This window comes from Neoarius graeffei, chromosome 20 (genome assembly GCF_027579695.1).
Source record: "Neoarius graeffei isolate fNeoGra1 chromosome 20, fNeoGra1.pri, whole genome shotgun sequence".
NCBI lineage: Eukaryota > Metazoa > Chordata > Actinopteri > Siluriformes > Ariidae > Neoarius > Neoarius graeffei.
In genome coordinates this window covers 15160082-15185466 of record NC_083588.1, presented here as the reverse complement: position 1 = coordinate 15185466, position 25385 = coordinate 15160082, and the positions used below count along the sequence as shown (strand labels likewise).

General features: G+C 42.2%; 1 protein-coding gene across 3 annotated transcripts in view; it reads left to right on the top strand.

The window, feature by feature from the left end:
- The window catches only part of suz12a (SUZ12 polycomb repressive complex 2 subunit a), a 125730-nt gene that overhangs the window by 38993 nt on the left and 61352 nt on the right, over nucleotides 1-25385 (top strand). For all 3 annotated transcript variants that reach the window (XR_009650830.1, XR_009650831.1, XM_060901307.1), the window contains exons 6-14: nucleotides 5107-5189; nucleotides 8234-8435; nucleotides 13759-13861; nucleotides 13941-14046; nucleotides 16128-16308; nucleotides 16564-16652; nucleotides 16917-17060; nucleotides 21455-21612; nucleotides 24413-24611. Coding sequence is in view for 1 of the 3 variants with exons in the window: in XM_060901307.1 (XP_060757290.1) it covers nucleotides 5107-5189; nucleotides 8234-8435; nucleotides 13759-13861; nucleotides 13941-14046; nucleotides 16128-16308; nucleotides 16564-16652; nucleotides 16917-17060; nucleotides 21455-21612; nucleotides 24413-24611 (1265 nt within the window). In the remaining 2 variants the exon portion in view is untranslated. The remainder of the gene's footprint in view (nucleotides 1-5106; nucleotides 5190-8233; nucleotides 8436-13758; nucleotides 13862-13940; nucleotides 14047-16127; nucleotides 16309-16563; nucleotides 16653-16916; nucleotides 17061-21454; nucleotides 21613-24412; nucleotides 24612-25385) is intronic.

Below are 25385 nucleotides of genomic sequence, written 5' to 3'. Positions count from 1 at the left end.
AATCCAAATGCCAAGGTTTTTCAGAGGCGGACCAATTCAACTCAAATGGCTTGATTTCAACTGAATTTTTCTGGTATTGCGCAAGGTAAAAAAAAATTGCAGAAAATGCAAAATGTGACATACCGTAAAATACCAAATAATAGCCCGGTCTATTATTTGTCTCAATCACGTAAGAGACCCGGCGCGTATTAGAGACTAGGCGGCTATTTGGAACAGGCGATTAATTCCTTCTTCACAAACACCTTCCCCAAAATCTACCTCAAAACGGGGAAAAAATCATTCTCAGATAGGCCTACTTTTAACCAGTATAACTTAGTTTGTTTAGAGTTAGATTACAGATAGCACGGTGCCGACTTCGGGGAATTTTGAAGACGCGCAGAATGCATCTTCGCATGGCACAGTCGGGGTGGATAAAGGATAAATCACACACCTTTTCCTGTTAATGACTAGTTAAGTGCATGCTTTACAAAATAATCAAGAAACCACACCATTGTCTGTGCGCAGCACTGTGATTTAATTACTCTGCAAAGTTATGGTCACTTGCTATCACCCTCACCCATGCAGCCTCCACCCTTTGCGCTTCGCGATGTCTGTCAATCTGAAATTGCATGGAGGGCGCGACGTTGAAGCAACATAATTAGGGTGCGAAGTGTCAAACCAAAGGGTTTTTTCTTATGCTGAAAAATAAGTGACCTGCAGTGGCTACATACGGTCATCTTGCATTCTCACGTTTCTCTCCAAGACGTCTCCCTATTTGGCCGATATGAGCCTATTCCCCGAGTGAGTTGGTACGGTGGCTCGACCCCGTAGAAAACTTAAAGTTCGGATGAAAGTTAGTTGAATAGGTTACTGACTTGTAGGCCTACATGTTGCCTGCCTGACGCGTGCTTCTGCCCAACTTGCACGACAGATTACTTGTTGAAAAGGCCCCTTGGATTAGATTGGCCGCGAGCAGACTGAAATGCATGTTAGAACGCGCTCACCTTTTTTGTAAAGCGTCTTCCAGATCCGAATGGGTAAGGGCAAGTGAAATGGTATAAGGTCTTTAATAAAACTCAGTGTGTGCTTTGACGCATGCATTCGGCAATTTAGGTCGTTTAACAGAAGCAGCAGTCCAACCTTGGAAACCCGCAGTCCTCAATGTCACCACACACGCTGGCTTTCGTTGGGTATACCCAAAGGGGTATTCCTCATTCGATGACGTAAGTGATATCCCACACACCCATGTCAAACGTAATTGGCTAAGACATCTGTCAAAAGTTACGGAGTTGCATTCCTCAAGAAATATTACGGTAGACCAAGATTATAACATTGAAATGGCATGTTTATTATCACGTAAGTTACGTGTAAGTTACGTGTCATTCTGACATTCTGAGATGCGCAGATAGACAGTAAAGGGAATTCCGAATTCCCTTTACTGTCTATCTGCGCATCTCAGAATGACACAGGACAATGGGCGAACTAGATTTTTTTTTTTTTTTTTTCCCCCAGCCACGGCGCGCCGGAACGCTATCACCCCTGCGTAACAAAATGTTGTAAACAGTATTATAGAAATAATTTCATTTTGCATTCATTCATTCATTCATTCATTCATATTGTTTTGGTAGAAAACTATGCAATGCAAAATCGTTTAAACACCAGAAAACCAGAAAAGTGCTGGGCCTCAAGATTCTAGATAGAACATTCGGACGCTTTTTTTTTTTTAAGATCCCGGCGAGTATTCGGAACCGGCCTTTATTTGTCACAACACACGCGTACACCCGGCCGTTAAAGGGAACTCGGCGGTTAATTGGAACTCGGCTATTATTTGGTATTTTACGGTATTTGACCAAAGTTTAATATAAAATAGGAGAATTACATTGATCTTGCTCCTGAATTTACCCGTGGTATGCACTTTAAGCTGTACAATCTACAGAGCTGGGCTTTCTGGAAGAGTGGCCAGGAAAAAGTCACTGCTTAAAACTCGTTTGGAGTTTACCCAACAGCATATGGCAGACTCCCCAAACACATGGAAGAAGATTCTCTGGTCAAATTAGACTAAAAATAATCTCTTTTTTTTTTTTTTTGGCCATGGGGAAATGCCATGTGTGGCACAAACCCAACACCATTTCTGCAGTGAAGCGTGGTGGTGGCAGCATCATGCTGTGGGGATATTTTTCATCTGCAGGGACAGGAAAGCTGGTCAGGACTGAAGGAGAGATGGATGGCAGTAAATACAGGGCAATTCTGGAGGAAAACCTGTTTGAGTCGGCCAGAGGTTTGAGACTGGGACGAAGGTTCTCGTTCCAGCAGGACAATGACCCTAAACTTACTGCTAAAGCTACATTGGAGTGGTTTAAAGGGAAACGTTTAAATGTCTTGGAATGGCGTAGTTAAAGCCCAGAGCTCAATCCAGTTGAGAATCTGTGGCATAACTTGAAGATTGCTGTACACCAACGCAACCCATCTAACTTGAAGGAGTTGGAGCAGTTTTGCCTTGAGGAATGGGCAAAATGTGGCTCTACAAATTATTGACTTTGGGGGTGGATACCTATGCCCACTCCAGATTTCTGTTTTTTCATCTTAATTATTGTTTGTGCCACAATAAAACAACTTTCACCTTTTGAAGTTGTAGGCATGTTGTATAAATCGGTGAATACTTTTGCAAGACACTGTAGATAATGGTGAGTTTGTTTGTTTGCCTAACCGTCTACGGAATGATATGATGCAGATATCCGACATTCCTTTGATACACAATGTGACACACAAAAAAGCCTGCTTTACAAAAAAATTAATGTCGACAAAAATAACTCCTTTTAAAACAGAAAAGGAGAAAAAATTAACAGTAAAAAATAGATTTTGCAGTTTTGAAGGTGACCCATTATACCCCTTTTCCACAAGTTGACACCGTTCCCTGAGGTCTTAATGAAATGTCTGTGACATTGTTTGGTCAAAATACCACAAAGCGGAGCTGAATCTGAACGGCTTGTTGAAGCCCATGTTTTCCGAAATAGTTTTATTTCGGATACCCAAATGTCTGTGCACGAGCCTCGAAAAAGTCAGTCTTTCATAATATGCCCCCTGTAAGGATTCCGAACAAAATTTTGCCAACAAATCCACTGCTTCTAGTCAGTTCGTAATTATTTAGAAAAACTGATATTAGAGACTCAGTACCTGCTTTATCGCAGGAAAGTGTCTTGTGACCAAATTTGATCTCGATCTCTGTGTCCGCGTAGTCTTAAAAAGTCTAAAATTTGATAATCCTAATTTAAGGCCTTAAAAAGTCTAAAATGCGAGCATATTTTGCATTGTAGGTCTTAAATGTAATTTTGTGAAGTCTTAAATCCTTACGTCCATTTACCCCATTCAATTTTTTTTTTTTTTTGTTAAATGCATTGGTGATATTCATAATTAGTCATATAGGCTAGGCCTACTTAGTATCAGTAGGCTACGCTGCAAACTACAAATGAGACACAGTGGAATCTGGCGTCTAGCCCGGTTGGCATGGTGATGCACAGGGCATGGTACGTGCGCATTTAGACAGTAGCGCCTAAAAGAAGCGAGGGAGATTGTCACGGTTTGTAGCAAAATGGGCAAATGCAAGTTTAACGACTGCTGGTTTGAACGCAATGATTTCGTAGACTGGTTAAAGGAACAGTCCACCGTACTTCCATAATGAAATATGTTCTTCTCTGAATTGAGACGAGCTGCTCCGTACCTCTCCGAGCTTTGCGCGACCTCCCAGTCAGTCAGATGCGCTGTCACTCCTGTTAGCAATGTAGCTAGGCTCAGCATGGCCAATGGTATTTTTTGGGGCTGCAGTTAGATGCGACCAAACTCTTCCACGTTTTTCCTGTTTACATAGGTTTATATGACCAGTGACATGAAACAAAGTTCAGTTACACAAATTGAAACGTGGCGATTTTCTATGCTATGGAAAGTCCGCACTATAATGACAGGCGTACTAACACCTTCTGCGCGCTTCGACAGCGCATTGATACCTTCACTCCTCTTCGGGCACGGCCAGGCGGGCGAATGCCCTGGTCCGTCCGCCCTGTCTAAAAAAAAAAAAAAAATGGTACAACTCCGAGTGAAGGTATCAGTGCGCTGTCGAAGCGCGCAGAAGGTGTTAGTACGCCTGTCATTATAGTGCGGACTTTCCATAGCATAGAAAATCGCCACGTTTCAATTTGTGTAACTGAACTTGTTTCATGTCACTGGTCATATAAACCTATGTAAACAGGAAAAACGTGGAAGAGTTTGGTCGTATCTAACTACAGCCCCAAAAAATACCATTGGCCATGCTGAGCCTAGCTACATTGCTAACAGGAGTGACAGCGCGTCTGACTGACTGGGAGGTCGCACAAAGCTCGGAGAGGTACGGATCAGCTCGTCTCAATTCAGAGAACATCATATTTCATTATGGAAGTACGGTGGACTGTTCCTTTAAAACGTGTACCAAACAATCCATTTGAGGCGTACTGCACATTGTGCAAAAGAACACTCAAACTCGGCACCCTGGGTGTAAAGGCACTGGAATCGCACGCGAAAGCGGAGAAGCACCAGGCTGCCCATAAAAGTCTGCAACAATCGCATGCCATCACTCAATTTTGTTCACCGTTGTCAGGTCCAAGCACATCTCGAGACGGTCTATCAGCTAACTCCGTGCGAACTGTAACGTTACAACACGCAAACCGTACGGAATCGAATGCCTCATCCTCAAGTGATTTGCGGGATGTCTTTGGCTCCACTGCAACTTAGTTCCTCATTAATGCAAGCACGCACCCTGGGGATGTAGTGAGTTCATTGGTGAATGATAATAAATTTTGTTATTTTGAAAGTAATTCAGGCTCTCCCAATTTTCTTTATTTTTTTGTGCGACACAAGTCTTAAATTTAACCTGTTATGGTCTTAAAAAGTCTTAAATTGAACTTGTTCAAGCCTGCAGAAACCCTGCAATCAATGGAACATCTTTCCTTTAGTTTGTCAGTAGCTATCTGTCTACCCTTATCTGTTTGTCATTATGTCCTCCTTTCTGTTCTATAAGCGCCACTCCTTTTTCTCTGTAGCTTGTTCTGCAGCCATTGTAACGTATGCAGCTAATAACGGAATCATAAAACGTTTCAGATAAGACGCAGAACTGTGAAAACGAGGAGAGCTCTGTGTCGCTGGAAGTGTTGCTCATCAAAGTGTGTCATAAGAAGAGGAAGGTAACCGCCTCCACGCTCTCACCCACACACAGCCGTGTTTCATAGTAGGCCACGTTTAAAGTAATAATATCATTTGAAATTGGTGTTTCTTCGTGCTGTAGACACAAATAAGCCTGTATGTGTGTGTACTAGTGCGTCTCAAAATATTGGAGTATCATGAAGTTACCGTATTTTCTGGACTATAAGCCGCTACTTTTTTCCTAGGTTTTGAACCATGCGGCTTATACAAAGGCGGCTATTCTGTGGATTTTTCTTCCACCGCTAGGGGCGCTCTAACCGGAAGTAGAATCAAAAATAAGATAGACGGAAAATCAATGCAAAGAAGAATTAGCAGATCTTTAGCAGATAGAACACGCACGACAAATTACTAACTGGTAATTATTTTCAAATCCAGCGAAGATGATTAAAGTGACTTGTGGTTTCAAACACAGGAGAAATGAAGGTAAATAAATACCGGTTATTTTCTCTTGGTTCTGTTCCGTTTTAATCAGCAAAGTTGCTGCCGTGTTAAAAGGCATTGTTCGGAAAGAATCTGTTCAGGTACATACATGTACATTTACAGTACAAAATCGTTCTGTACATGCAGTAAATATCTAATTTTTCAACATAGATATCTGCGGCTTATAGCCCGGTGCGGCTTGTATATCTTTTTTTTTTTTTTTTTTTTTTAAATAGAGCGGATGCGGCTTATATACAGGTGCGCTCTATAGTCCAGAAAATACGGTATTACTTTTTTCATAATTTAATTCAAAAAGGTAAACATTCATATATATTCCTTTTTCATTGAAAATAAAGTGAAAGATTCTAAGGCTTGTTTTAATTTTGATGATTACAGCTCCTGAAAATCAGAAACCCAGTATCTCAAAATGTTAGAATATTTCATTTTGAGTTTGAGTAAAACCGTATAAATACTGTATCTCTCGGTCTAGTTCAGTACACACACCCACAATCATGGGGAAGACTGCTGACATGACAGTTGTCCAGAAGGCAATCGTGTAAGCCACAGAAGGTCATTTCTGAAAAGGCTGGCTGGAAAAGGTGCGCAAGCAACAGGGATGACCGCAGCCTTGAGAGGATCGTCAAGGAAAGTGGATTCAGGAACTTGGGAGAGCTTGACAAGGAGTGGACTGAGGCTGGTGTCGGAGCATCAAGAGCCACCACACACAAACATCTTCAGGAAAGGGGCTACAACTGTCGCATTCCTAATATCAAGCCCCTCCTGAAACGGAGACGGCGTCAGAAGCGTCTTATCTGGTCTTAGGAGAGAACGCGACAGTTGTTGCCGCTTTCCTAAAGACGTCTGTGTGTGGTGGCTCTTGATGCACCGACACCAGCCCCAGTCTGCTCCTTGTGAAGCTCTCCCCAGTTCTTGAATCCACTTTTCTCGACAATTCTCTCAAGGCTGCGGTCATCCCTGTTGCTTGTGCACCTTTTCCAGCCAGCCTTTTCAGCAGTGATGTCATATGGCTTACCCTCCTTGTGGTGGGTGTTGATCATCTTCTGGACAACGGTCAAGTCGGCAGTCTTTCCCCATGATTCTGGGTGTGTGTATTGAACGAGACCGAGAGATACGGTTTTACTCAAAATGAAATATTTTGAGATACTGGATTTCTGAATTTCATGAGCTGTAAGCCATAATCGTCAAAATGAAAACAAAAAAGCCTTGAAATATTTCACTTCGCATGAAATGAATATAGAAGAGATGAAAGTTTACCTTTTTGAAATATATTACGAAAAAATTAACTTCCACGGTATTCCAATATTTTGAGGTGTGTGTGAGAGTCAATTTTCCCAGAAATATGTTCTGTACTCATTCAATTTGTGTCCAATCAAACGATATCCCGAACACATTTGTCCCACCCCTGTGAACAACCAAGAGGTATCGCTCTCCAGTAACAGCAAACGGGGTTGGGACTCTTCACTGTTACTGTTAGGGCTGAACGATCTATCGTTTTCGACCGAAAATCGCGATCTCAGACAACACGATTTTGGGATCGTCAAAGCCGCGGTTTTTCTCAGTGCTCCTAACCTGACCCATGTTTTGTTTCGTCAATAAATTGTCCTCATTTTTTACACTACAGACAAAAAATTACGTTCAGGAAAGCCTTGTGGCACTCAGTGTGAAAGAATTTTGTGAATATCTCCTTCCGTTTTCGTGTAAATCCCCGTTGTTTGGAGGGAGCACTGTGAGGAGAAACTGTGCTTTCTCTGTCTCTTTGTCTGAGCGCGGGTGGGAGAGGGGCTGCTCTTTCTCTCTCTCTCTCTCTCTCTCTCTCTCTCTCACACACACAGGAGGGAGGGGCCCTGCAGTAGCGACTGCTACAGCCACTGCATCACTCTTATTTCCCACAGGGGAATTGTTGGCTCTAGTTATAATTTATAATGCTTATGTACATTCTTTTACAAAAGTACAATATTTTGATGCTGCTGAGCCATTGATCAACCTTTTTTATGTCTGATATGTTGTAGATGGGAAAAGTAAAAGACGCAAAAGTTTACTTAAGAAAGATGGCTCTCTTTTTATTTTTATTTTAAGTTATTATAACTTGTTCCTCAGGCACTCAATGTTAATAAACAGGCCTACATTTGAAATCTGTTGACCTCAGTTTTCATTCTTGCATTAGCTTTATGGAATTCATTGCATTAATTAATTTGCACTGAAACTTGATTTAAAGAAAAAAATCGTGGTTGAAATCGAAATCGCAATTCAATTTTTTTCTTAAAATCGTTCAGCCCTAGTTACTGTCCTGGCAATGAGATTCACAATTATTTCACTAGCACATTTTACAAGCTGGGGAGCCCAGACAGAATTGTTGAGAGTGATGGCATTTTCCTATAACTTCAAATTACATTTAGACAGAACTCCCTTGGATTCAGCCATGACATCGGTGTTTTGTGAAAGTTGGGAGTACCACAGTGTGGAATCTTTTGGTATTTGAACATGGCATGGGCTACAAGACGAATGGTTCACGTTGACATGTGCAGGAGTGACTGTTTGTCTCTGTACCTGTCTGTCTGTCCTTTTCTTTTCTTTACGTCTGCAGGATGTGAGTTGTCCCATAAAACAGGTGCCGACAGGGAAGAAGCAGGTGCCGTTGAACCCGCGACTGAAGACTGGAACTTGGCCGACCATCACGGTGCACAGTCAGGAGTTTGAGCCTAGTAACAGCCACATGGTGAAGTCTTACTCGCTGCTTTTCAGAGTCACGTGTCCTGCAGGGAGGGAGATCAGCACCCGAGACAACAGTACGCCATACACACTACAAGCTTGTCAGGGAAAAGAACTTGTATATGCCTAGGGAAAGACACCAGTAAAAGCAAGGTAATAAAAAATGGCATTCCTCAAGGCTCAATCCTGGCACCAACACTGTTTAACGTCTATATCGGTGACATGCCTGCAACAGCAGCTCTTAAGTTTGGACATGTCGGCGATCTAGCTATTGCCTACCAATCAAATGAACTCGAGACCATACTCAGCCAAGACGCACAAGCCATCCGATCCTTTTTTGATAACTGGTACCTTAAAATGAACACGACAAAGACCGTAACAACTCTTTGATCTCAGTAACCGCCTGGCAAAGCAGACACTGCAGATACAAGCAACAAATGCTCTACTTCCACCAGAAACACACCCCAAGTACCTTGGAGTTGTGCTTGACAGAACACTAACCTACAAACAACACTTTGCAAATACAGCCGTGGAACTCGATAATTAATTAGGAAACTAGCCAGGACCTTATGTGGAGCGTCGCAAGCAGTGCTTAGAACATCCGCACTAGAGCTGTGCCTCAGTATGGACACGTAGTGCCCACACAAACAATGAAACGATGCGAATTATATCAGGCGCCGTAAAATCCATACCAACACAATGAATTGGTAGCCAACAACGAGCGCTCTCGCTCCACCTCACCTCCGCCGAGAGGAGGTCACTCAAAAACAACATAAATGCATCAGAAGTACAGAGGTCAGCACCCCACTCAAAGAAGGGTTGTTTTACAATCAGGGTACGCAAGCTAAAAATCACATTTAACACTTATTCAGGGCTGTGAAAAATCCGCAGAATTCCGCGAATTTGGCCGCCAAAAATATAATTTTAGTAAATCATCTAATTTTGCAATAAAAATGGGGGGAGAGGTTTCTTTTGCGACAATGACAGACCGGTTTACGGCATTTGCGCCATGCTTACAAACCACGGCGCGAATCTTGTGCTCTTTAAACATGCTTTCGATATCAACGGTTTTGAAAAGGAGAATTTCGCAGTATGTCCGTGTCACGGAGGGACATCGTTCAGAGGGAGGACGGTGAGACCGACGATGTCAAAAACATTTGACAAGGAAAACGGCATCAAAAATCCATGGAATTGGCGATGGCTGGAGTTTAAAGTCGGTAGTGAATGAGCACATACGGAAGATAAAAGAACCGAGGAAAGCTTACTGCATCTTGTGCCATCAGGATGTGAAGTACGGTTCTGGTGGAAGAACGCGTTTGGTTGACCATGTTAAAGGAAAAAAACATGCGGAATTGGTGAAATTGAAGCTGTCGAACTATAGATTACCAGGTAGACCATCTTGTTCACATTTATAATTCAATTTATAATAATAATAATAATAAACAGTTCAAATTAAATGGCATGGTTGAGAAAATATTTGCTTTCAGGAGATGCTTCAAATCTATCAATATACACAAAATCTGTTCAGCTGCTCCCCCCAGACCCCCTGCTAAAATTGTTTCCTCGGATTTTGTCATTTCTATTTCACAGCCCTGCTTATTCTCTTCAATATCAAAAGGCATGACTAAATAAACTTGGTTGTTTATTGTAGCCCTGTGATAGCTCTATTTACCATGCAAAAAAAAAAAAAAAATTGGTGATAACGTTATTTTTGGTGAATGCATACACGTCAACCTTTGGTCAATCAAACCTGTATAACCAACCTCGAAAATCCGTATTTCCCTTATAAAATCCGTATAAGATGCAAATTAAAGTAATTTACCTAAAACTTGAATGATAATTCACAATGATATATCCCAGTTACTTTTTATTCAATATTAATAACAATAAACCTTCAGAATGAATACAAAGCTCCAATGTTTGACAAAAACACAAAATGTCACTCTAATGTTCTGAATTGTACTCCATGACAGCTTTTTTTAGCAGTCTGCACCAATACCTCACTAGGCTGCATGTCACAGCAAGTGTCTGTGTTGATCTTGCCGGAGTGCCCATTCAGAATCTTTTCAGTCGCTAGTGAAAGTCGCTCAGGTGGAAATACGCGTTTCAAACAAAATGTTACTTCCCGGTTGGCGGGATTCTCGCAATGCGGTGTGCGCATGATCAAAAGTGGAACGAAGTCTCGCTACCACAAGATAACGCGCGATTTCATAAGACTCTTTACTGGCTGTCTGTGGTGTACAGTACGTTTGTAAATGTTATGCGCTCTTTTATCATCGTGGGAATTGATTATAGCTCTAAATAAATATTGAAGTTTTTTTAAAGAATCCGTATAACTTTATTTGTACGCCCGTATACTACGTTTATTGAATCAAATCCGTATAAAATATGGACATTCCGTATAGGTTGACATGTATGTGAATGTATGGCAATATATGTCATATTTAGCAAAATGACTCGTGTCATTTAGAAAAAGTGCTTTTTTGACCACAGGTAGCTCCAAAAGGGATGCACTTAAATCATTCTTTATACCATAAAACACATATTTGGTTCCATATCATTGGAAACATAGTTAAGTTTTAATGTTGAATGCCAGTAAGTTTTCAGACTATTTTTGATCAAATTAGTATGTAATTGTGTCCAAAAAATGTCCTCTCCGTCCGAGACAGCTAATTTTTCAGTATAAAATAACATATCTAAAATGATTATTTTCATCCTAAAATGTAGTCATGATATTGGGACATAAATATTAGAGACAACTAACACACAGCTTACAGCCTTATATTTAAAAGCACTATGGAAGTCGTGGATTCTGAATTGCCCAAAAAAAAAAAGTCCTCTCCGAGAATCACTTCATTTGTTTCTCCCATCTTATAGCAGATTACACAAAACTACCATACACATGTCAAAAAATTACCTGAAACATGTTCTTTAACTTGTCCTTCACTTAAAAACTGGTACAAGAACCAGTTTGAATCAATTTGAATTTTGGACCCCTGTGACACAAACTTTGTACCCTGATTGTAAAATCACCCAGAAATAATTGAGGGCGCACCAAACACCTCGAGACTGAAGTCAAGAAAACCTTTCTAGAGTTCTTAAAAAGACAACTTTAACAGGCCTGGAAAGAAGAATGGAGGGAACACCCCCCCTACAGGCAGTGACCTGGTCACTGACCCCACTGCCTGGTTTTTAATCATCTTACCAGAAAGCAGTGGACACAAGCCAACATGCTACGGTCACGGCATGGTAGAACAGCAGCCACCCTGCACCGTTGGGGGCTACCGTGACTCCCCCACATGCCTAGCGTGCGGTACCACCTAGTGTCATGGCAGTACCTGGGGGGTACAGGATGATCCGTCAAGCTATCGTTGATTGGATTGCAAATGTAAAATTTGGTGGTGTGGGGGGAGGGAAAAAAACCCATACGCAACTACTACTACAAGCTACACACAAACTCCGTGTCTAAATGGACTAGGAAGCCAAATGTATAGAATCCTCCACCTCTTCCTCCCCAACTTTCTTGAGCAGTGCAGATGTGGTTGCAACCAGGGCTTTGAACCGGTTCAAGGAACGAAAACGAAAACCGGGAACTTTTTCTATTCCACATAGAACAGAAACGAAACCAGAAACTTTATTATTTTTTATGTTCCGGAACAGAAACGCTTATTAAAAATAATGGTAACCGGTTAATACCGGTTTTTATTTCGTTCCTCAAAGTTTCCGTAGCCTACAAATAAAAAAGCCATTCTCCTCCTGCGCAAGTTTCTATGACCCGCTGGGGTTCACTTCCTGTGTGACGTTCGCTGACTGAATGGAGAGAGCGGGAGGGTGGACTACTATCACGTCTCCACGTCTTAAATAAGAGGTAAATATTGCAGTCTGTCGTTATTCAAAAACGTCAATTTCAAACATATCAATATATTTGTCCACGTTAATGAGAGGCTCGCAAACATTAAATGACGTTAACCTCTGTTAGCCTATCAATGCATAGGGCCTGACTAGCCTTTGGTAACACACTAAACGAATTATCTTTCATTTTTGGCACTTTTTCTGTTTGTGTAGCTGGGAAGACATACTGAGAATCCAAATCGCCAGCATTTGAAATAATAATTGTTTTGAATTATTTCTTGTCTTATTTAATGAAGGTTGTAATAGAATTAGCCTACATTTGGCTTAAGCTGGATGAGACAGAGACATAATTTTATAGCCATTTGTTAAACAGCTGACAGGGAACGTAATTAACCGTTCCGGGAACGAAATTTTTTTGTTCTAACCGGTTCGGGAACGTCTATTTAATGGTGGAACCCAAAACCGGAAACGTTAAAATTCCGTTTCTGTTCGGAACGAACCAATAGGAAAAAAATTCTGGTTCAAAGCCCTGGTTGCAACCCACGTTAAATAAATACATCATGATTACCACGTGAGAAAATATCAGAGAACTTGTTTACTTGGAAGTGATTTATAAGACATTTAAGGGCAGTGGAGAGTTCCTTGAAATACTGTCAGGAACACATGAAACGTTAAAGGTAGACTGCCTTTCAGATTTTTCAAGTTTAAGTCATAAAAATAATTTTCCCTGACACGTGGTTATTTTTGTTTCGTGGACCGAAAGCTCCTGAATTCAAATCAGACTTCCAATTTTATTAGATTTTTTTTAAATAGAACAGTTAATGAATTTAGGGCCACATGGCCCTAAATTCTCCGTTATTTTTCGTGCTTCACCATGACCATACGTCATACATCACATGGTGGGCTTTCCCTGTTTGTTTGCTCAAGGCATTGTGGGAGGCAAATTTGAAACAGGAGAGAAAAATGGAGGACGTGAGCGTGCGAATGAAACGTCAACAACTGACTACACGCGAGAAGAAAAGATGTTCTATTGCGAAGGAAAGGAGAAACAGGACCAAACTAATAAATATTGGCGATCAGCTGTTCGTTTAGCGACAGAATGATGTAACAGTCGAGGTAAACCTGTAGATGGCAGTTATGCAACACCTGGATGCCAGATGCCATAAAACCCAGAAGAAGAAGAAAGTAAATCTGCGCATGCGCGCACGGACTTCCTCTGTCCGCTTGACTGCGCAAAGCGAGCCGTTTGATGCACGTTATTTGCTCGGGAATTCCCTCAAGTTAAATAACTTCCCAGACACAGAATGGCCTGAGATTTTTGAGGTATTACAGAAATGAACATATCTCACAGTGACCAAATTTCAGAAGGAACTAAATTTGACTGATTTTATGAAATCGAACGGCCGTCTAGCTTTAAGCAGGTCTCAGCCGGGTGACAAAGTTCACAGTTCTTGTATCATAACTGGTTAGAGTAACTCGCATACTCGGTGTGCCTGTTAGTTACATTACAGTACGCTCATAGGTGTGTGTGTGTGTGTGTTTGCACAGACATTACTGACGAGATACCCAGCAGGAAGAAGCGTTACTCCTCCCACCGAGATGACGGAGAGACCACGTTTGTAGCGCAGATGACAGTGTTTGATAAGAACAGGTGTGTATGTGAAGGTGAACGGAGTTGAAGTGCCGTATCGGTGTTGGATCACTCCTAGCGAGTGTGTGTTTCTGTCCAGGCGTCTGCAGCTGCTGGATGGTGAATACGAAGTGTCGATGCAAGAGATGGAGGAGTGTCCCGTCGGCAAGAAACGAGCCACGTGGGAAACCATCGTGGATGGGAAGGTGTGACGGTCTTGGGTCGTAGAGAAGCAATGAATCAAGTTACAGTTGTTTATGGTTACGGTTACCTTTCCAGCCTCTACGGAAGCCGAGAGAGGCCCTTCATATAATCCTTTTTTGTTTATTCACCTTGTTATCCCGAGATAACGACATAATTAATTCAGGATCTCGAGAAAACAACACAACTAATTCAAGATCTCGAGAAAACAAAACCGTTATTCTGAGATAACGACATAATTAATTCAGGATCTCAAGAAAACAACACAACTAATTCGAGATCTTGAGAAAACAAAACCATTATTTCATGATCTCGAGTAAACAGCTGAGAAATGGTTCATTCAGGTGCGCCAAGAGACTTGTGATATGCTGACTTTGGGGCTATTTCTCATTCTGTATAGACGCAACTTTGGTCATTAGAATGTCTGGAATAATCGATCACCTAATAAGGCAATATTTTGATCAGGGGTTGACGCAGGGAGAGATTGCATTAAGTCTTTTAATAAGGGATAATTTCAAAATTAGTCCGCGGCACCTCCGCAGAAGACTGGCCCGGCTTCGTCTCTACCGACGGAGATACAGTGATCCAGCTGAGATCATGAAATAATTTTGTTTTCTCGAGATCATGGAATAATTTTGTTTTTCGAGATCTCGAAATAACGGTTTTGTTTTCTCGAGATCTCGAATTAGTTGTGGTGTTTTCTCGAGATCCTGAATTAATTATGTCGTTATCTCAGAATAACGGTTTTGTTTTCTCGAGATCTTGAATTAGTTGTGTTGTTTTCTCGAGATCCTGAATTAATTATGTCGTTATCTCGGAATAACGGTTTTGTTTTCTCGAGATCTTGAATTAGTTGTGGTGTTTTCTCGAGATCCTGAATTAATTATGTCGTTATCTCGGAATAACGGTTTTGTTTTCTCGAGATCTCGAATTAGTTGTGTCGTTTTCTCGAGATCCTGAATTAATTATGTCGTTATCTCGGAATAACGGTTTTGTTTTCTCGAGATCTCGAATTAGTTGTGTTGTTTTCTCGAGATCCTGAATTAATTATGTCGTTATCTCGGAATAACGGTTTTGTTTTCTCGATCTCGAATTAGTTGTGGTGTTTTCTCGAGATCCTGAATTAATTATGTCGTTATCTCGGAATAACGGTTTTGTTTTCTCGAGATCTCGGAATAACGGTTTTGTTTTCTCGAGATCTCGAATTAGTTGTGTCGTTTTCTCGAGATCCTGAATTAATTATGTCGTTATCTCGGAATAACGGTTTTGTTTTCTCGAGATCTCGAATTAGTTGTGTTGTTTTCTCGAGATCCTGAATTAATTATGTCGTTATCTCGGAATAACGGTTTTGTTTTCTCGATCTCGAATTAGTTGTGGTGTTTTCTCGAGATCCTGAATTAATTATGTCGTTATCTCGGAATAACGGTTTTGTTTTCTCGAGATCTCGAATTAGTTGTGTTGTTTTCTCGAGATCCTGAATTAATTATGTCGTTATCTCGGAATAACGGTTTTGTTTTCTCGAGATCTCGAATTAGTGTTGTTTTCTCGAGATCCTGAATTAATTATGTCGTTATCTCGGAATAACGGTTTTGTTTTCTCGAGATCCTGAATTAATTATGTCGTTATCTCGGAATAACGGTTTTGTTTTCTCGAGATCTCGAATTAGTTGTGTCGTTTTCTCGAGATCCTGAATTAATTATGTCGTTATCTCGGAATAACGGTTTTGTTTTCTCGAGATCTCGAATTAGTTGTGGTGTTTTCTCGAGATCCTGAATTAATTGTCGTTATCTCGGAATAACGGTTTTGTTTTCTCGAGATCTCGAATTAGTTGTGTCGTTTTCTCGAGATCCTGAATTAATTGTCGTTATCTCGGAATAACGGTTTTGTTTTCTCGAGATCTCGAATTAGTTGTGGTGTTTTCTCGAGATCCTGAATTAATTATGTCGTTATCTCGGGACAACAAGGTGAATAAAAAAAGATTATATGAAGGGCCTCTCTCGGCTTCCGTAAGCCTCGGCTATTTGACGTAGACATAATCGCAAGCGGACTGTAGGAAAACCCCATGTCTGTGTGTGCTGTGTCTCAGTGGGTCCCTCCGTTCGACACGTTCTCTCACGGCCCGACTCTGCAGTTCACGCTCCGCTGGACAGGCCAGGAAAGTGACATCGCCACGCCGCCGATGACCCGACCTCTCGCTACGCGCAACACGCACACGAGTGGCAGCGAGAACCAGAGGACTACCACACCTAAACCGTCACAAACAGTAGGTATGGCGATGGTAAACTTTCCTCTCATGATTATCGCTTAAACCTTTTTTATTTCTATTTTACGACGGCACTGTTGCGTATCGAATGAATGTGATTTAACGGTTTCCACAATCGTTACGCATCTAGTCAAGCGCACGTGCCATATGTTCACTCGCGATTAGTTTTAATATATGTTCAGCGCTTTTATAGCAGTAATTCCTGAGTGCCATATTAATGCACTGTGCTGATATTTCTGCCTTTTTTTAAATTATCCAGCTGTTAAAGATCCTGTAAGCTCAGATGCACTCTTGCGGAAAGAGCAGCTTCATGTCGAGCCTCGGCAGAAACTCCGCGTTTATTATCAGGTAAAACATATTTTCTGCATGACTCTCGGATATGAACCGCTGAACGGAGTTGTACTGCTGGCGAGCAAACAATGTACACTCGCTCAGAAGCACACATCCTCTTAATTTGTCCTAATGAGCAGAGAACTGTAAAATCACTTGTATAACATGCTGTTAAGAGATTGCCAGTGTCCCACTTGGCGAGAAAAGTAGAAATGGTCGCTTTCCTAATGGGAAAGTGCTGCTGTTTGCTGAAATCTGTTTTTCTCTTTCATCTCCCTGTAGTTTTTGTATAACAATAACACACGACAGCAGACGGAGGCTCGAGACGACCTGCACTGTCCCTGGTGTACGCTGAACTGCCGTAAACTTTACAGCCTCCTCAAACACCTCAAACTGTCTCACAGCCGTTTCATCTTCAACTATGTGGTGAGGGGGGGAACCAAGCTGCTCTTTTTTTAAATTTCTTGAGTAGTGTGTGTGGATTAAAGCTATAGTTGAGCGCAAAAGTTTGCTGCATCTTGGTTTAAGATTGGGCGGGACCAGGGTTATCGGTGATTAGTCGCAAGCGCAAGTCAGGTGCGACACTGTGAGTCAAGCGAACCTGCTTTCTGAACTCCTGTAACAGCGGCTGTGATGTGAGCTGGAGAGCCGAGACGGTCACTAATGTATCCTGAACATGTTGCTAGATTTGTCACTTGGCTTTTTTTTTTTTTTTAAATTAAAGTTGCTAATAGGGTTTAAAACAATCACCAAACATCTTGGCAATACCGAAGGGGCGTTTGGCCCCGGAAATGGCTATAGAGGACTTTCACATGACGTCATCGCAACTGCGGATTTGTTTACCCGGCCATATTGCCGGGCAAGCTTTGTGTTTGCCACAAGTGTACACGAGTGATTTGTAAGCCAAATTCAGTCCATTTACAGATAAACTTGTAGAAGTTATATCTAAAAGAACAATGCCAGAGACCTGTAGTGCTTTTGGATGTAATAACAGACGTGGAGATAAGCATGGTTTAACTTTACACCGCTTCCTGGTGAACTCAGAATGATGAGAAAAATGGCGAGCTGCAGTTAAATGGGAAGAAAAACATTCCTATGTGTGTGGAGAACATTTTATATCAGGATAGTGTGAAAGTTCTGTGCAACGTTAAAATGTGTATCTGGATGTGGGCTTTGGACGCGATATATTTTATTAGACCTAATGCTTGGCTAGATTAGCAGCATGTTTTGTTATGTACTGATAGTATACACTACCATTCAAAAGTTTGGGATCACTTTGAAATGTCCTTATTTTTGAAAGAAAAGCACTGTTCTTTTCAATGAAGATCACTTTAAACTAATCAGAAATCCACTCTATACATTGCTAATGTGGTAAATGACTATTCTAGCTGCAAATGTCTGGTTTTTGGTGCAATATCTCCATAGGTGTATAGAGGCCCATTTCCAGCAACTCTCACTCCAGTGTTCTAATGGTACAATGTGTTTGCTCATTGCCTCAGAAGGCTAATGGATGATTAGAAAACCCTTGTACAATCATGTTAGCACAGCTGAAAACAGTTGAGCTCTTTAGAGAAGCTATAAAACTGACCTTCCTTTGAGCAGATTGAGTTTCTGGAGCATCACATTTGTGGGGTCGATTAAATGCTCAAAATGGCCAGAAAAATGTCTTGACTATATTTTCTATTCATTTTACAACTTATGGTGGTAAATAAAAGTGTGACTTTTCATGGAAAACACAAAATTGTCTGGGTGACCCCAAACTTTTGAACGGTAGTGTAGATGACGCTAAACACCATAAAATATGATGGATCTAGGCCCTGGCTTGTTGATTTGCTATTAGAAGTCCATGTTTGAGCTTACCTTTTGGAAGGTATTTTTCTTTATTGGGAATTTCAAATCATATTCTGGCGTGCACGAAACCGGCCTTGAAATATCGGAAGGCGTCTGTACTTGTGTAAGCCTTTAGCATCTCCGGTTTATTTAGAACTCCCAGATACTAAACGGTTCAGGATGTTGTAGTGTTCCAAATCTGGTAGCTGGTTTGCCAAACACTTTCAAGTGGAATAAATACATTTGTGGGTAAATTCAGAAGAATAAGCCTTTATTTTTGTCACATTCCTCCTCTGTATTTAACCCATGCATGTGCGCACAGGGAGAGCGAGAGAGAGCACAGTGGGCAGAATAAATAAATAACATTTGTGGGTAAATTATATGGATCTGTGATGCCTGCATGTTTCAGCTTTTGGATGTAATGCGGTCTGCTAGTATAAAATAATAATTTCTTGATCATTTCAGAGAGATTGTACTGACTGCAGTCCTCTCGAATTTCTTATTACCTGTTGTGGCTATGGTCCTTTGTTTGCCTGGCAATATGGCGGACGCGCGATGAACAAAAATCCATGACGTCAGTGAAAGTCCTCTGTAGACCCCATGCAGGCCACAATTCTGGGGGAGGAGCTTCGTGAACCTGGCTGGGAGTCATGTAAATGTGCCTAATTTGAATGTCTAATGTTACCTAATGCACAGTAAATATCAGCTTTCACCTGAGCAATGACGGAGTTGGAAAATATTTGCGACTCGGCAAGTTGTGATCAACTGTTTTTCGCTTTCACTTAAAACCCTAGTTTTTGACTGTTTTAATGGGTTGTATATCCTTGGCCAGGAAAATTGTCACAGCATCACTTTCCAGAACTTGCTTGTTTTCTCATAAGAAGTGCCTTTGGTTTATTTCAGTGCTGTTTGTGAATGCGGTAGTGTGACACTTGCGTGTACTGCACTCTTCGGGGTGCTTTCATGGTAGTTAATCCGGTTCGTCTCGTTTCCTCGACGCGCCTGTCTTTCACTCGTGTGTTTTGCAAACAGTCTTTGTTCACGTCATGTCCATTGTGTAAAATCCATTAGGTTCCACATAACTGCTGATTTTGTTTTTAAGTCACCAACTCCTCCCCTGTTGTCAGCCATGCTGCCAAGTAAAATAAGGATGAAATGTAAGCTAAGGAAGCTCCTATTGGTTTATTCACGTGTCTGTCAGAGTGCGCAAGCTGGGACTCATGAATCGAGTCCGGTTCATGAAACGACTCTGAGTGTTTTCAGCACAGCTCGCAAAATTGTTTAGTATCAGGGTTCTTGGGATCTCTCAGTAAAAACTAGTCTGGCTAACGCGACTTCAAAGCTCTCCGAGCATTTGGTCTGGCCAAGCTATTAAGCCAAACCGTTTCCCAGAGCCCGTGGTTGACCCGCCTCCCTGAAATGCCTCAGTTTGCTACTGGTCGAAGCCAGAAAAGGCTGTGACGAAGCTTAAACCAATCACATCACTCTTTCCTCTGACGTATGTGACGCGACGGAAACTGCTTGAGTAACAGGAAGAAGAAGGAGGAGCTGAAGAGGACGATAATAACACGAGCAGAAATGGAGAGAAACTACTTTTGTCGAACATGTAAAGTTAACATGCGAGTGGCGGGGGGCATCGTGGCTCAGGTGGCTAAAGCGCCATACCATAAATCCGGGGACACGGGTTCGATTCCGATCCGAGGTCATTTCCCAATCCCTCCCCGTCTCTCTCTCCCACTCATTTCCTGTCCTGTCTTTACACTGTCCTATCCAATAAAGGTGAAAAAAGCCCAATAATAATAATTTGAAAAACATGCGAGTGGCGGGTGTATATTCGCATTGTAGTGTCTTATTTGAAAGAAGGACAAAGCCGCAGTCTATGGCTTCCGGTCGCAGTTCTACTACGTCACTGCCTTGAACACGCCTCTACCCAGGGCCGTTGGAGATGCTCAAAGTTGATTGGTTCCCGATTTTTCCGGAGCTTGGAAATGCTGTAGATAGCCTGCCTGGCCAGATTAAGCTCGGAACAGGCCCTCGTGTTGCGTCACACTTAGGATGGGCGGGCCCAGGCTAAGTAAAAACAGCTCGTGGACACTTGAATCGTTCTCAAGCGAAAATTGACAAATCGCCTAGCCTGTTTTAAAGTGCATATCACAGGTAAATTCAATGCAATTCTCCTATTTTATATTCAACTTTGGTCAAATATCTGTCGCATTTTGCGCAATACCAGAAAAATTCAGTTGAAATCAAGCCATTTGAGTTGAATTGGTCCGCCTCTGAAAAAACTTGGCATTTGGATTTCCCGGCAAACATTGATTTTCGTGACGTCGCGTGCGGGACGCCTCCCTCTGAATCCTACGTCAGCGCTGGTTTGTTTATGAGAAAACGACCTGGTGGTTTTCTGCAAATTTCTTCAACGTTATCGCGTGATTATTAAAATGGTTAACAGATGTAGCGTAGGAGGGTGTAGCAACACCAATCTTGATGGGATTAGTACTCATCGTTTTCCAAAAGACCGGACAATGAGAGAGAAATGGGAGCGCTTGGTCTACACAGGCTGTGCACTGAAACCGTGCAAAGCTCGCGCAGCCTGCTGGCGCTTCCGCAGGTGACGTCACAAATCTGGCTCCAGACTCCCTTGGGATTTTTCCAGACGCGTTTTGTGATTTTAATTTTTTCTGCTGTAGACAGATGGCCTTGTGCAAAATTACCCTTCTGGATGAGTGTGTAAAGGGACATACTTTCATATTAAAAAAAAAAAAACGAAATAGGTCCAGAATATGCACTTTAAAATGTCTTCTTGTTTTAAAGGAAACTTTTGCTCTCAGCTCTAGCGAGCATGTTTCAGACATGGCTTGTCTGGTCGCATTTTGAATACGATATCAGATAACTGGTGAAAACCGATAGCAGCTGTGAGGGAACTGCAAATTTTGCTGTGGTAAAGGATAATTTTTGTTTCTGAACAACTGTGAAATTTCTGTGTCGAGCAGCCTCACCCGAAAGGAGCTCGGATAGATGTGTCCGTGAACGAGTGTTACGATGGATCCTATGTCGGAAATCCTCACGACCTGCACTGCCAGCCCGGCTTCGCCTTCAGTCGCAACGGCCCTGTTAAACGCACCTGCGTCACGCACATCCTTGTCTGCAGGTCAGTTTTGTGAGAAGGATGAAGACTGATTCCGTATCTGGTTTCTGTGCCGTCTGCTTTTTTTTTTTTTTTCTCCGTGCTCTGACACACCAGGGTCCGTGTTCATCAAGCCTCTCGAGTAGCAAATGTGTCCTAACTGATTTGAAAATGTGTAACGTACTAAGTTAGCTCACATGGGGGAATGGTAGGTCAGTCAGGCAGCTGTTTAGAAGTTGCCAGGTACAAAAAGACAAAATATACCAGGTTCCCATCCCTGATCCTGGAGAATCCCATCCTCACATTTTACGGTTTTCTTTGCCTTGAATGTTGCACATAAAATCATCTACAGTGCTCAGCGTAAATGAGTACACCCCCTTTGAAAAGTAACATTTTAAACAATTTCCAAAATGTTGACAAGACAAAGTTTAATATAACGTGTTTAACTTATAACGGGAAAAAGTAAAGTTAATAATATAACTTGGGGGACGCCGTGGCTCAGTCAACTAAAGGCCTCTGCATGCTCTTGCGACAAGGCTTTCGCAGATAGCTTTTCGCAGACAGTTGTAATTTATCGTTGAGCGGGGAGTAATAGGCGTGCGCGATGCTATTCACCGCCACAACGCAAGGGGGCGCGAAGTCGCGAAATCGCTAGGAGTAGTTGGTGGGTGTGGTTAGTGGAGTGTTTATCCTCCGGTTACTTATAATGACTAGAACTGGAGTCGTATAGATGTCCGTACTTCCTCACTTCCTCGATCAACCGCTCTTCGTGCTGCTCCATCTTCGCTCATGTTTTTAAAAATGGCGGTCGTGAAAACAAACCAAACCGGGAAAGTAGGGAAGCGGAAGTGCGTGTACAGCGGATGTAGAGTGGACCAATCGGAGCCCTCTTGTCTGCGACGCTGTCTGCGAGGCTGTCTGCGGTGGTCACAATTTTTGGGAGGTGCGTGCAGAGCATCTGCGAAGGGGGGGGCGGCTTCGCAGATGCCATCTGCGACGCCATCTGCGAGGACTGGGTTGTCAGCATAAATTGGCCTTAAGGCGCTATACCATAAATCCGGGGACCCGGGTTCGATTCCAACCCGAGGTCATTTCCCGATCCCTCCCCGTCCCCCTCTCCCGCTCATTTCCTGTCTCTACACTGTCCTATCCAATAAAGGAGAAAAAAGCCCCAAAAAAAATCTTTAAAAAAAAAATAATATAACTTAGATTACACATTTTTCAGTTTTACTCAAATTAGGGTGGTGCAAAAATGAGTACACCCCACAACAAAAACTATGACATCTAGTACTTTGTATGGCCTCCATGATTTTTAATGACAGCACCAAGTCTTCTAGGCACGGAATGAACAAGTTGGCGACATTTTGCAACATCAATCTTTTTCCATTCTTCAACAATGACCTCTTTTAGTGACTGGATGCTGGATGGAGAGCGATGCTCAACTTGTCTCTTCAGAATTCCCCAAAGAAAATAATTTCTTTCCACCACAAAGGTGAAGGCTACAAGAAGATCAGCAAAGCTTTACTTATCAGTCAGAATATTGTAGCAAAAGCGGTACAAAAATTTAAGAAAGCTGGAACTGCAACCATCTCGCAGAGACGTCCAGGTCATCCACGGAAGTTAACACCTCGACAGGAGCGTCTTCTGTAAAGAAGGGTTGAAGAAAATCGGTATGCAAGTTCACTGCAGTTATCTAAAGAAGTAGAAAGCCAAACTGGGGTGACTATTTCCCGTGACACAATACGGCGTACACTGCAGAGGAATGGCATGCGTGGATGCCATCTACGAAAGAAGCCTCTCCTAAAGCCCAGGCACAAAAAAGCCTGCCTAGAGTTTGCCAGGGCCCATGCTGACAAAGATGAAGACTACTGGGACTCTATACTCTGGAGTGATGAGACCGAGATAAATGTTTTTGGAACTGACGGCTTCAAAACTGTATGGCGTCGCAAAGGTGAGGAATACAAAGAAAAACGCATGGTGCCTACAGTGAAACATGGTGGTGGCAGCGTCCTTATGTGGGGCTGCATGAGTGCTGCTGGTGTCGGGGAGCTGCATTTCATTGATGGCATCATGAATTCAGACGTATTGCTCTATACTGAAAGAGAAGATGCTACCATCACTCCGTACCCTTGGTCGTTGTGCACTTTTCCAACATGACGACAATCCTAAACACACATCTGTTGGATTTCTGAAGAAGAACAGGGTGAAAGTGATTCAGTGGCCAGGTATGTCTCCTGATCTGAACCCAATCGAACACCTATGCGGAATTCTGAAGAGACAAGTTGAGCATCACTCTCCATCCAGCATCCAGTCACTAAAAGAGGTCATTGTTGAAGAATGGAAAAAGATTGATGTTGCAAAATGTCGGCAACTTGTTCATTCCATGCCTAGAAGACTTGGTGCTGTCATTAAAAATCATGGAGGCCATACAAAGTACTAGATGTAGTAGTTTTGGTTGTGGGGTGTACTCATTTTTGCACCACCCTAATTTGAGTAAAACTGAAAAATGTGTAATCTAAGTTATATTATTAACCTTACTTTCACGTTATAAGTTAAACAGATGTTATATTAAACTTTGTCTTTTCAACATTTTGGAAACTGTGTTCATTGAGAGATTGTTTAAAATGTTACTTTTCAAAGGGGGTGCACTCATTTACGCTCAGCGCTGTATTTTAGATATTTTGCTCTCGCATAATGCTGGTGCTTTAATTTCATTTAGAAAATTTTCTATGTGCTTTATCAGCTTCTTTATCATTTCAGTGTGTGTCTCAGTGAAGCGTATATATCTGTAGCGTGGTGGTAATCGAGGGAGTGTGTTTGGCAGGCCCAGACGCACTAAGCCGAGTCTCTCCGAGTTCCTGGAGTGTGACGAGGTGCCGCTGGAGCAGAGGAGGCCGTTAGTGAGCGGTCATAACCGCCTGTACTTCCACAGTGACAGCTGCATGCCACTGCGTCCTCACGAGATGGACGAGGACAGCGAGGACGAGAAAGACCCCGAGTGGCTGAGGGAGAAAACGGTCATGGTGAGGAAACACTTTGGGGGGAGTGGGGAAAAAAATTTTGAAAAAATTTTACCCTGTTGTTCATGCAAGCAAAAGCGACAGGTCACTTTTAGGGTGTATTCAGACCAGGATAGTTCGATAGTTCACTTGCTTTGGTCCGAACCAAATGTTTTTTAAATTTTTTTCATTTTGGTGCGGTTCGCTTTCACACTGTACATTTTAGTAAGCGGACCCAAATCTGTCAACAAAGCCACGCGCCCTGAGGTCGTTCAGCTATTGGTCAGAGACGACACACGCACAAAGCGTTAAGTTCAAAAGTAGTCATGGAGGCTTTCCGTGCTGTTATTCTTTTTAATGTCATCAAAGCTATATGTTTTTTCCAGTTTTTACTGTTTTCACAATTGTGCGATTACTATGCTGTTGTACAAGTAATTTATCAACGACGACGACAAAGGGCAAGGCAGCTACGGAGGATAGCGCTGATGAGCGCACATCATGTTGTGACAGTTCTGGCTCTTCACGCAATAGATGAATTTCTTTTTTGCGTCGCTAGTACCGTCACTTTTTGAAAGAATGTCCCTGATTTTAATGCAGGTCTGACGGAGTTTCTTCACTTTTAGCCGACATTGTTCTGGGGAGCGCGTGAACCCCTTCCCCTTCATTTCCTCACTGAATACAGCAAACACGTCGGCATTTTTGTGTGTTCTCTCCAAAAGCTCAGATATGTGGACATCTGCCCATATATCCACAAGGGTACGCGTTTCTTCCTCGGCCCACGTTTGCCCCCTACTCATT